Source organism: Typopeltis vanoorti, chromosome 24 (genome assembly GCF_054136105.1).
Source record: "Typopeltis vanoorti isolate ZY-2024b chromosome 24, IOZ_Tvanoo_1.0, whole genome shotgun sequence".
Taxonomy (NCBI): Eukaryota; Metazoa; Arthropoda; class Arachnida; order Uropygi; family Thelyphonidae; genus Typopeltis; species Typopeltis vanoorti.
Window position 1 is genome coordinate 4,129,368 of NC_143572.1, and position 13,962 is coordinate 4,143,329.

Here is a 13,962-nt window from a genome sequence, read left to right on the forward strand (position 1 = left end):
TTTTATTCCTTCTTCTACATCCTCAAGTGCCTCTCTATACATTTGTTCACTATAAAAGTTAAACAATAATGGTGATAACTTGCATCCTTGTCTGACTCCTCTCTCCACCGGAAATTCTCCTGTTTCCTCTCCATTTACACATACTGACGCTATTTGTGACCAATATAATCTCTTTAAAATTTCCAAGTCACAAGAGTCGATATCAGTATTTTCTAGAATGTCAAAAAGCCTTTCATGTTTCACTGTATCAAATGCCTTTTCAAAATCTAGAAATCCCAAAAACAACTTTCCACCATGGTTTAGTGTTTTCTCCCCAATAATTCTTAGACAAGTTATAGCCGCTCTAGTTCCTCTGTTGGTTCTGAATCCAAACTGTTCCTCATTCATTTCTTTTTCTATTTTATTCCTAATTTACTAATTACTAATGTAAATATGTTTACATTGGTACTTTTTTTAGAAAACAAAATGTGTGTGCTTTTCAAAAGGATTCAAGTCTGGCTGGTTGAGTGAGCATCTTCTCTGTCCTTCAATGTAGGTCTTCATGCATCCCATAGCATTCACAAGCATTTACATTTGGGAAGATCTTTAGTGCTAGATGTTTGGTATGACATGATCAGCCTGCTTATTAAAGGTCTGGAGTACGTGAAAAGTATTATGTTTGATCCAGGTTTTCCAGACTATCTAGCCCTTACTCTATTTTTTTTTTTCTTCTCTCTTTTTAAGCCTAATTGTGATTTGGAGTTTAATTCATTATCTTAGAATTTATAAGGTGGAAGTTTCATTTTATATATTGGGCGATATATAAATGTATTGAAAGGCTTATATGTTCACAATACATGTTATTTATTTTCACAGTATTGATGACAACACAGAATGATAAAAAAAAATAATATTTATTACCTTATTTGCTGCTATTTTGCTGGTATATATATCCAGCATCTTCAGAGCATAAAACAGTTTGTCACAGTATGCGAAACAGCAACAATTTGGTATAACAGTGGGGCTAGTTTAAAACAATTGTAATGTTTTGAACTAAAGTCCTGATTAGGTGCCATCTATGTTGGAAAAAGAGAGAAAACAAATATTAATTAGATCTTAAAATAATTTTTGATAAATTTATACAGCCATACTTGTTGAGGTTTATAGTATAATCTCTACTTATAATGACTTCTGTGTGCACTTTTGTTTTCTTCCAATTGATCCTGCGTGAAGTGGTATCCAAGGCATGGTCTGCTAGACCTAACTTACCCTAACAATAGTGCTGGATGTATTTTTTATGTTCACCAAGGTGAACATCAACAGTTCTTCCTGTCTGTCCAGACTATGGTGCAAAAAAAAAAAGTACTGAATTTCGGCACCCCCTGCAGTACATGCGCTATGAGATATGCAATTTGACTGCATGCACATTAAGAGAAGAGTCTATGCCATTAAGTTTAGCTAATTAAAAGAAACACACGTATTAACCACAGTGAAAATTATTTAATTGTAAATATTTCATCCTAAGTATCTTAGGACATCATCTGTACAGTAGTTTAAAACAGTAATAGGAATAACATACAGTTAGGGCGCATGATTACAATAGAATCTCATTAAACGTGCATAACGTGTTACAGAAGTAAAAAAAAATTTAGCACAATTTTGTACGACAATTTTCCATACTTTAGGAATAGTAAGAACGTCATTGCGGTTTAAGTTTGGTCTGTGTAGTAGGGCTTCAGAACTTTCTTTGTATAAACGTTCATGTTTATGTAAAGATTGATGTAAAAGTTTAGACTTTTCCCAATGGATCCTATGGTTTGGATTTTCAATTCCATGTTGAGAGAGGCCAGATTTCTGCAGTTTAAAAAGACGAATGTGGTCTTGATGTTTTGAGATGCGTTTCTGAACAGACCTACCTGTCTGTTCAAATAAGACAATTTGCATGAGCATGGAATCTCATAAATGCCTAGAATTTATGGCTTACCTAAGCTACACAAAACTAATGTTCCACTTAGACCCGTCGTAGACTGTATCAGCAGTTTAACTTACAAGTTATCAAGATTCTTATCTAACTTTCTCTGCCCTCACATAGGCCACTCAGTCTCTTCAATCAAAAATTCTACTGAGTTTCACACAAAAATTAAAGACATTCAACTATCAAAAACTGACTTGTTAATCAGCTTCGACATTGTCTCCCTCTTCACAAACATTCCCCATAAAGAAACAATAGAATTACTAACTCAAAAATTTCCGTCTGATATAGTTGAATTGTTCAAGTTTGTTATTGCATCAGGTTACTTCAGTTTAATCCTTTATCCAAGTGTGTGCAAACAAAGTTTGCGCCTGAAAGTATCTTCAGGACTGGGGTAAAGTGGTACACCGGGCAACTCCTTGCAAAGGTGTGACTAAGATGTCTAGGAAGGGTAAACAATTGTTCTTTTCCTTTTCCATAGTGAACTGGATTCTTGGATGTAGACTATTGAGATGACTGAGGAAGGAGTCTAACGTGTCTGGGCCATGAGGCCAAATAGAGAACACATCATCTACATATCTTAGCCAGATAGAAGGTTTGAGTGGGGCTGAGTCTATGGCTCGTTTTTCGAAATCTTCCATATAGAAATTGGCAAGGGGGGGGTGAGAGGGGGGGGTAACCCATGGCAGTTCCCTCTATCTGCTTGTAGATTTTGTTGTTCCAAGAGAAATACCCAGAGTTAATGGCAAAGGAAAAGAGATCTAAGATGTCAGAGGGAAAAACGTTTTCTAAGAGAGATAAGGTGTCAATTAAGGGAATATTGGTAAACAAAGAGGAGATATCAACGCTTACCAATATGTCTGTCTTCTTCAAGGTTAAATTTTCTGTGAGGGCTTTAAAGTGGGTCGAGTTTTTTATATAGGAAGGGGACCTTCCGGTGAGGGGGATCAGGGAGTTGGCCAGCTGTTTAGATAGTCTATAGCAAGGTGCATTGGTGGCATCTACTATAGGCCTGAGTGGGGAATTGGGTTTGTGGATTTTTGGTAAACCGTATATTCAGGGGGGGATGGGAGCGGAAAGGTTTAAGTTTTTTTGTGACATCAGGGGGCCAGGAAGATACTTTTTTGAGTAAAAATTTTAGTTTCTTAACTTGTGTTTTTGTGGGGTCGTGTTCTAGCGGGATGAGGTAGCGCGATCGCGGAGGATAATGTTCATTTTACGATTATATTCACTGGTATTAAGAACGACTGTGGCATTACCCCTATCCGCTCTGGTGATGACGATACTTTTTTCTTTACGTAGTTTCAGGAGAGCCGTGCGTTGGGCATATGATAAATTACTTTTTGGCGGCGAAGAATGCGCGAGGATGTTGGCTACGTCGAGTCTGTTTGGCCTCATGGCCCAGACACGTTAGACTCCTTCCTCAGTTATCTCAATAGTCTTCATCCAAGAATCCAGTTCACTATGGAAAAGGAAAAGAACAATTGTTTACCCTTCCTAGACACCTTAATCACACGCCTGCCTAATGATACACTTACCTTCACCGTATACAGAAAACCCACACACACAGGCAGATACATTCACAAACTCTCCCACCACCACCCCTCTCAACAATATGGCATTATTAAAACCCTTACCAAGAGAGCCCACAATCTTTGTACCAGTGGAACTGCCCTCACTACTGAGCTTAACCACATACACAGCACTTTCCTCTCCAATGGCTACAGCAATCACAGTATCAAAAAAAAAAAATAATCAACTCCTCCCCCATTCCCCGTCCTTCTCGTCAACAAGATTTTAAAAATGCCATTACCATACCCTACATCCGTGGCACATCCGAAAAAATAGCCACGATACTAAAACAGTACAATCTACACACAGCATATAAGCCCCACTGCAAACTGGCTACCCTTATCCATTCTACGAAAGATCAGCTCCCTCCTCTCTCTCTGCCTGGAGTTTACAAAGTACCCTGTTCCTGTAAGCTGGCATACTTTGGACAGACAGGCAGATCAGCATCCATCCGTCTAGAGGAACACAAGTCTTACATCTTCAAACACAACTATGGCCATTCAGGCTTGGCTGACCATGTTTTGGACACCATCCACAGGGTATCATGGAAGAAAACCGCCATGCTCCACCACAGCAAATTCAAGAAAGAGAGACTTTTCTTAGAAGCAGCAGCAGCTCTCAAAAACCAACCAAATCTCAATAAATATGGTTGCATTAAGCTTCCGAAGATTTGGGAAACACTCATCACTAGAGTTCCCACCTTATATTCCAGGCCACCTACTACTGCCCTTAGAGGGCACTCTACCTAGATAGGACTTTAGTGTCACCCACGTGGTTGGGCTTAGTATTGTTTGTTATTTGTGTATATGTTACATTAATTGTTTTTGTAATCCCCGTAGATGTCCTAGTGACTAGGACGAAATATAGGAAGTATTAAATTCTATTTTAATTCTTTTTGAGTGTTGTAAAAAATCCATTAAGCCTCCAACATGATGTCCTCACAGCACTTAAGCCTCTACACACGTTCCCTTATTCCATTTCTGTCAGTCCTAATGTTTTAAGGTGCCTGTCTTTCAACCTTTGATATAGTTCAGTATGGGTGCTCTCTAGCAGAAAGAAATTCACCATGGCAAGCTATCCACTATAACAATTTCTGTGAGTTTGCCATAGTGACAGTTGGCTATATTTACCATCTTATTATTGCAATCTTCTTTCTAGGAAATTAAAAGCAGTTTTATCTGTGAGAATGCAGCATGCAGATGTCATTCAAAAATATTTTACCTGTTATATTTTACATGATTTAAAGCAGTGTTTTTTTTTTTCCTTCTTATTTTGATAACAGGATCTAATTAAAAAAAATAAAAATAAAAATCTGAGAATGGACCTGTAGAGATGTGGGGATTTTGGATGATCATAAGGGGATGGGAGTCAGAGATGAATGGGATTAGCCTCTGTACCATTGCATGTTAAAGATCTAAAATTATATAAGCCTTGGCCTGAAAAGTAAATAAAATAAATACATGAATGCCATTATATTCCTAAAAGATTAAATTAATCTCAATTGTTTCCTTCAACTGCAAAGTTTCTTTATTTATAGTTTTTATTTAAAATGTCCCCACTCTGGTCAGAAAAAAAACAAAAAAAAAACACATATATGTATATATATATATATATATTTTTTTTTTTTAATTATCTCTTATTATAATTAAATCTCTTTCTTTTTTTTTATCTTATTGTATTATGCAGTAAAAAATAAGTGACTTATTATATCTCCTGCTTGGTTATAATGTGAGTTATATTTAATGTTTTGTTGGGTTTCTTAGGTCACAACTATCAATGATCCCTCCAAATGAAGGTGAAAGGATTCTAGGTCCTGCATTTTCAGTAGAACCTACTGGAGATCAACGTTCTCTTCCTCTGAATTATGAATTGCAGTCTCCTGCTTCCAGTGCTTCTTCTTATCTCAATAAACATCTCAATTCCATTGATAATAGCAGTACTGCCTCCCCAATTCCTGAAGCTCACAGTTTACTTGTCAATTTAGTATTATCAGACTCAATGCTCAACTTATTTAAGGACCATAATTTTGCTAGTTGTACTCTGTGTGTTTGTAACATGAATATTAAAGGAGCTGATGCTGGTATCTATCTCCCGAGTTCACTCATACCTTCTGGCACGGATGAACCACAGTATAAGTGCACATGTGGTTTCAGTGCTGTGGTTAATCGGCATCATAGTCACAAATCTGGACTGTTTTATGAAGATGAAGTTGAGATCTCAGGAATTCAGTATGAAGCAACAATTGGATTTAGACGAAGTCTGTTTGCCGTAGATAATAATTCAAAGAGGACAATAGGTGTTGAGAGTAGTGGTGCAGGCATCACTTCCCTCAACATAATTAATGACAAAGATGTAGCAGTACAAGTGGACCAGGTACCTCATAGTATTGTGGATCTTATAAAACTTCAGTGTTCAACTATCTATTCATCATGTTCCATTTTCTATAAAGCAGAACAGCTACAAGTATTAGAAAAAGTGCATTCTCATTATAATGCCTTGGAGATCTCAGATGGCTGTGAAATTTCTTTTCAAGCTCTTGACACTGGAAAGCAAGTAATTGACAACATCAATAACAATAAGATGGATGAGTCTCTGAAGTCTTCCTGCCTACACAAGTGGCCTTATTTACCATGTAGGTTGTTCTGATTTTTGTTAAGTATTTTTTATGAAAATAAACATTTTAATATATAATTTTAGGTCATACTATTAATTTTTTTTTTTTTTGTCTATTTAGCTTTCTTTTGAGCAAGGAAAAAGATGAGAAAAATCAAAAAGTTAGTAATAGAAAAAAAATCAAGTGCATCTTTAAATGAAAACTTAATTGTTTTATAACCTTCATATACAAGTAGTTGATATCTAATTGTATATGCAGATCACATACAAGTAGATCCTAAATCTCATATTTAAGTTCAAATTAATGGGAAATTTTTTACTGATTCAAGATCCTTAATATTCAGCAAGGTTTGTTTGCAAAAAAAAAAAAAAAAAAAAAGTGGGAGGGGTAAAGATATAATAGTAATTTAGAGTTCTTTTACCTGTTTAGACTGAATCTTTTGATCTCATCATGATAGAAATACTTCAGTTTTGGTTGTCTAAATTCATTTACACAAAATTGGGTTTTAATTATGAATGAGTTTGAATTATTCTGTATTCCATATTAAATATAAAATTCAGCATGATAGCAAATATTAAAATAAAACACCTTGAAGAGTGCTGAGAGTGGGTAGAATTATTGAATACTTTGGTGTGTTCATACATTATATAGGTAAGATCACTGAGTTGTACATGTTAGTTACTAAGGAGCACCCTCATTATTGGGATATAGTGATTGCAGAAAGAAAAATGAATTTGTGCATACAGTTGAGTTTAGAGAGAGAAATACAAGTAGCAGATTTCTTATCAACTACTGCAATGAGGAACTTCTAATCCAAAGAAGATTCAAAATGGGAATTCCTTATGCATCTCAGACATGTGACACAGATATGCATAGATTCCTCATTTGGAAAGAATGTTGGGGTACAGCTGGATTCACGTAAGGTTAATAAATGTAGTTTTGAAGCTTAAAGATGAAAGTGAATTTTGGTGAAATAAACCTATAACAAAGATTCTTCTCCTTTGAGAAGAACTTTGTGTGTTTTGTAGATTTTTCAGTTTCAGTTCATTTTTAGTTAAAATATCAAAGATCACCATAAAAAACAAACAAACAAGAATAAGTAACTTTTTTATATTTTAGTTAATAATATTAGGTTAACTTATTGTAGCTTTTCTTTTAAACGGATGTGTGATTGACTGTGTTATTTAGTTTGTAAGTAAACTGTGTATTTTTTATTTAAATATGATATTTTTGGTACGGCCACAATGCAAGGTAGAACAATGGCAGCAAAAACCACATTATCAGGCTATTCGAATTTGCGGGATTTTGGGCAGTGCAGTGTGTGTAAAATGTATTCATTGAGAAAATTAAACAATATGTGGAAAGAAATTGAAACTAGAGAGAGAGAGAGAGAGAGAGAGAGAGTGTATTAAATATTTAAAAAGCGAGTGCCTATTAGGTGACCAGAACACAGTAAATGTTAGTAAAGTGGACAATATCAACAGAAGGATGAAAAATATAGGAATTAATGTTGAACAGGTGGGCATGGACATAAAGGAGAGCAAAATGGAAATAAAGCAAGAAATAGTGTGCTTCAATGTTATCTTTCATATGACAAAGCACAAAATGAAAAAATTGCAGAAGCAGCAAGAGATTAGCAGGGCCAAGAAGAGAAAGAAGTAGGCAGTCCAAAGTAGTAATAAAGACTGAGCGAACAAAAAAGAAAAACAAGTTAAGTAGATTACGGAGACTTGGTGATCAGGAGTACTTCATAAAATTGTGTTTCCCTGGTGCAAAAATTCATACTATTAGTCATGCCATCCAGATGCAAAAAGGTAAGGCAAAGGTACTGATTGCCTTGGTTGGCACAAATGATTTCAGAGGCGAGAAGTATTCTATGAGAAAAGATGTAAAAGAGTTGTTAGAAGGGCAAAACTGAAGAGCAAAAAGATGAAAATTGTAAGTCTCCTGAGACATTATGATAGAGGTGAACTGAGGAGAAGGCATTGATAACTAATGAATCAATATGTAGGTTGTGGGATCTGTGTTTGACAGAAAGAAGGATTTTTATAATGCTGATGGACTGCATCTAAATGATTTTGGTGTTAGATGTCTAGAGAGAGAGAGAGAGAGAGAGAGATCTTTGTTCACCAAGCATGCTGAAGTGCAAATTCAGGAAAACTTAAGCAATTAGAATGGATGCAGGTGAGTTTGTATGAAGACACCCATGAGGGAAGTGAGTGTGAGAATGACCAAGTGCAGAATCTAGTCTCTCAAGCAAAAATAATGAATAGAGTAATCAATTCTGGAAGTAAAGGTGGGTAGGAGCCAAAAGGGATGCTGCTGGTTCTATATACTAATGCCAGAAGTATTAGGAACAAGAGGAAGGAGTTTTTGGCAGGAGTTAGTGCAACCTTGCCAAACATTATAGGCATTAGTGAGACCTGGATAACAGCAGATGATGTAGCTACAGGGATAGAATGTGAAGGATTTAGTATTTTCAGGGAAGATAGAGAAGATAGGATGGGGGGGGGTACTGCTGATGATAGCAGATGAACTGCAGCCAAAAAGAATAGGAGATAGGCAGGGGGTTGCTGTTTTGAAGCAGTCTGGTGTGAGATCAAGGCCAGTAAGACAAAATATACAATTTGTTGTTGCTATAAGCCAGGAAGTTCAATAGATAATCTGGAAGACATGCATCGACAAATGAGTACGAGTACAGGTTGAGTGATTATTATGGGAGACTTCAACTATGGAGATATAGACTGGAAGGAAGGAAATGAAATTTATACACCTACTGAGAGATAATTACTTGAGGCAACGTCATGGAGGGGACCAGTGGAGTGAGAGCATTGGACCTGGTCATAGAATCAGAAGAGCTTTCCATAACCAAGGTGACTATATTGCCTCTGATTGGTGAAAGTGACCATGCAGTCTTGACTTGGGAGTTTGTAAAACATGAGGAATACAAGGCAGGTGATTATGACAAGCTTAGGAGGAAGCTTAAATCTGTTATATGGCATAAAACACTACAGAGTAAGGATGTTAGTAGTGCATGGGAGGTAGTCAAGGGTCATCTAGAGAAAGCAATATTAAATTGTATTCCTAAGGTAAGGAGGATTAATGAGGTAGGAGTTGGATGAGTAATATCATTAAGCATGAACTACAGAAGAAGAAAATGCTGTGACATATATAAGAAAGGTGACCAGCATGGCAAGGAAGGAAAAATCAGATTACAGAAGAATCTAGCCGAACATGCCCAAGGAAATCCCAAAGAGTTCTTTCATTATGTGGCAAGTAAGAGGAGAATGACCATGGAAGATTAAACTTAATGAGCGATGATGGTCATGAGGTAATAGAAGCAGATAAAATAATCAAGTTACTGAGTGACCACTTTGGAAGGTTATATCATCCAAGTGAGGTTACTGCTTTAACATATGCGAGACACTAATTTGAGAACAGAGGTGGATGAATTGGAGGTTCTTAGGATATTACAGAATCTCAATGTAAATACAGGTGGACCCCAAGTTACAGATGACCCAACATACAGCATTCCGTACTTACGAACAGGCTCCCAAGACTACCCCCATAAGGATAATTAATAACTAAATAATTAAATTAATAAACAAACCCACATGGCGTAAGAGGTTTGTTGCCGCAGCATCTTTATGCTAGCGGCTAGTCTCATTGATTGCATTGCATTGCCATGGCAATTGGACATCAGTGAAAATGATGCCATTGACTTACTAGAATCTTAAAAGAATTAGCTGAAGCCTTTTGTCTCATTGAAGCAGGATTTGATAATGAGACACAAGACCTAAACTGCTCAATGTTAGGGTCTTGTGCCTCATTATCAAATCCTGTTTACCATGCAGTTAGTGAGAAACATCAGCTACAAGGCCATTTATACTGAAAAAAAGAAAAAGGCTGTGCAAACAACCCTAGATACCTTTTTCAAGAAACCACTTTCAGTGGTAAGCTCCCATCCTCCAGCACCATCTCTATCATCATCTTTTGATTAACAGCCTACATTCTTGCCTCAAAAATGTCCCTTCCAGTAAGCAAGACATTGATGCAACCTTTAATATTCTTTTTTGAAATTTCAACTATCTCCTATGTAAACTTTTTGTATGAGTTTATTTTTATGTTCTTGGAAGTTTATTTTCCACTTGGTTAGATTATAATAAATTTAGTTTAATCCTTTATCCAAGTGTGAGCAAACAAAGTTTGCGCCTGAAAGTATCTTCAGGACAGGTAAGGTAGTAACAACACCGGGCAACTCGTTGCAAAGGTGGACCAAGCTAACATCACTCCTATCTCAGTATCTCCCATAATGCAAACACATCTCCTTGTGGATATGTATAATGTTATGCATTAAGGGAAGGATCACTACCCAGACTAGTTTCGACCTTTATTGAGGTCTCTTCAGTGGGAGCCAGGCCCAGACGTGGAAATACCAGGCAGAAGCAACAGCAAGGTCATCTCTACCTATAGGAGTTGCCAAAAGGTGTGCTACCTTTTTTATTAAATTACTCTGGATTTAGAGAAAGATGTTGGAAGTTTATTTTCCACTATAATAAATTTAGAAGGTTAGACTATAATAAATTTAGTTTAATCCTAAATCCAGAGTAATTTAATAAAAAAAGGTGGCACACCTTTTGGCAACTCCTATAGGTAGAGATGACCTTGCTATTGCTTCTGCCTGGTATCTCCATGTCTGGGCCTGGCACCCACTGAAGAGACCTCAATAAAGGTCGAAACTAGTCTGGGTAGTGATCCTTCCCTTAATGCATAACATTATACATATCCACAAGGAGATGTGTTTTGCATTATGGGAGATACTGAGATAGGAGTGATGTTAGCTTGGTCCACCTTTGCAACGAGTTGCCCGGTGTTGTTACTACCTTACCTGTCTTGAAGATACTTTCAGGCGCAAACTTTGTTTGCTCACACTTGGATAAAGGATTAAACTAAATTAATTATTTTTATGTTCTGTTTGTTTGAATTAAAATAAAAGAGCACAATAGTTTCTGTAACTTATTATTACAATACAAGGGTTTTATTATTACTATTACAGTATTACACAATATTATTATTGCCACATGAGCCATTATTATTATTCAAGGCCTAGGCTTAGGCAGAAGAGACACCGGGCTAGGGGTGCAATGGCTTTGGGACACCAACATCATAAAAAAAAAAGTAATAATATTAAAGAGGACCAGAGAATCAAAGCATTGGTGGTACGAACAGTGGCCCCCAAAATGCTCTACATGCACTTTTTTGCAATAACTATAAACTGCGTTTAACAATAAAGAATTTTATGATGCCTGTCTTGTTTTACAGTGCATTGATAAAACTGGCCTAGGGTCACCACATACCCTTGAACTGGCACTGTTATTATTACAGTATTACACTGTATTATTATTGCAAAAATATGAGGCATTATTATTACCGTATATGCACTGTTCATTAGGGATCCAAAGTACATGCAAATCCAACCTAAAGATGTTCTTAGGAACTTATATCATCTTTAACCCATGGACTGCTTGTAAAGCTATGGGATATCAGCTCGAGTTTTGCGAGAATGTGCAAGCGAACTGGTAATATCTCTGATTAAGCTCTTTAATTTAAGTGTCAACTCTGGTAGAGTTCCAAGAAAGTGGAAAGAGGGCAAAATAATTCACTTGCATAAAGCAGGTTCTAAGACTGCAGTAGCAAATTCTAGACCAATCAGTATCTCAGGTGTGGTAACAAAAGCACTGAAAAAATTGGTCAAAAAGAGAATTTAAGAATGGGTGGATAAAGATATGATACGCTATGAGGGAGCAACATGGCTTTGTGAAGGGTAGGTCATTCCTTAGTAATTTATTAACTTTTTATAATAGAGTAACAGCTGAGTTGGATAAAGGAAATAGCTACACAATGATTCTGCTGGATTTTGCAAAGGCGTTCGACAAAATACAACATGGAACTCTGTTACTCAAATTAAAACATGGGGATGGATATAATACTGGTTATGTGGGTATGAGAGTGACTGCTAGACAGATATCAAAAAGTGTATATGGAAGGGCCAAATCAAGTTGAAAACAGGTGACTAGTGGTGTGCTACAAGTTTCAGTGCTTGGACCACTACTGTTTAATTAGTACATAAATGATTTAGAAAATTCCTGAAAGGAAGTATTCAGTTGTTTGCTGATGATGTGAAATTAGGTGGAGTAATAGTTAATCAAGGTGATGTGGAGATCTTGCAAGACAATTTAAATAGGCTGACAGTATGGGCAAAAGATAATTGGTGTCAGTTTAACGTGACAAAATGTAAAGTTATGCATTTTGGGATAAATAGATTACAAGCTATGTAGCACATTGATGGAACTGTACTCCAGGAGGAAGCTAGAGATTTGGAAGTAGTGGTAGACAGAGAGTTAAAGTTTAGAGGACATATTGCTAAGGTAGCCCATAAGATTACTTGGCTATTGAAGAACACAGTAACAAATTGAGATAACGAAGTTATATCCACACTTGGATTACTATGCTCAAGTCTGGTCTTCTGGGTTTCTTGGGGATGAAGAAATAGTGGAGATTTAGAGACAAGTGACCAAGAGGGATCTCTGGAATGTTCCCTATGAGGATAGATTTGAGGGTGTGTTGATTGCAGACATTGGCTGATAGGAGAAAAAGAGGGGATATGATAGAAACATTTTAAGTTGCTTTAAGAGTTTTATAGGATTAATACTGGGTAAATGTTTCAACACTTGGCAAGAGGGGCTAGAACAATGGGTCATCCCTGGAAGTTGAATGAAGGTGTGGTTTGTAGGGATGTGAGGACGCGATTTTTTGCTTGGAGAGTTGTGAATGAGTGGAATAGGTTGCCAGAGTCAGTTTTGAATGCTTTGTCTGTTAATGGGTTTAAGGAGAGGTATGATAGATTGTGTGGATAGTTTGGGCTCCATGGAGGTGCCTGTACAATAATAATATATCAGTTTATTTATTTGGGGAGTGGGGATGCACCCAAGAAATGCAAGAAGAAAAACACCTGTATACTTTTAAACTTGGCCTCTTCTATAGTGATCTCCCATGCCATTTATCAGATCCTTCCAGGTTTACTTGGCAAAATGCAGTTAGCTTTCACTACAACAAAAACTACTATAACAAACCTTGCTCACTATAACAAAGTAGTACAAAAAAAAACAAAAAAGTCTCATATATGCAAAATGCTTATATCAGTAATATACAAATTAAAGATATCAGTCACCCTGGTATGAAGCTCTGAGGTACTCTACTACTCTACTAGTCACTCTCATTCAATTCCAACCCAACCCTACACACACACACACACACCCTTGATGTTTGTCTGTTAGCCACCTATTCCACCAGTCTCATATCCATTCCCATTTGCTACAACTTATGTAATTATTTTCCATGTAGTATTAAGTCAGATGCTTTTGCTTAGTCCAGCAGTATTATGGTGTAACTATTTCCTTATCCAATTCTGCTGTGACATTTATTATAAAAAGTGAATAAATTACTAAGGCAGGACCTACTTTATATGAAGCCATGCTCCCCCCCCCCCCCCAAGAGTATCTCATTCTTATCTGCATATTCCTGAATTTTAATTGCCACACCTGAGATACCGATTCATCTGTAATTTGTTGCTTCTGTCTTAGAACCATCTTTATGTAATGGAACTATCTTATCCTCTTTCCACTCCTTTGGAACCTCGTCCAAGCTGTGACAAATTAAACAACTTTGTTAGAGGCACTGCCAGTCCATGTGCATGTTCTCTCAAGACACGGGCCGAAATGCTATTCAGTCCCACTACTGCATTCATATTGATATTTTTCAATAT

General features: G+C 36.7%; 1 protein-coding gene across 1 annotated transcript in view; it reads left to right on the forward strand.

Annotated features, from left to right (window-relative positions):
- The window catches only part of LOC150092894 (mediator of RNA polymerase II transcription subunit 13-like), a 557,023-nt gene that overhangs the window by 361,209 nt on the left and 181,852 nt on the right, over positions 1–13,962 (forward strand). Inside the window, exon 15 of the mRNA XM_090414065.1 lies at positions 5,287–6,155. Within this exon, the coding sequence (XP_090270191.1) occupies positions 5,287–6,155 (869 nt within the window). The remainder of the gene's footprint in view (positions 1–5,286; positions 6,156–13,962) is intronic.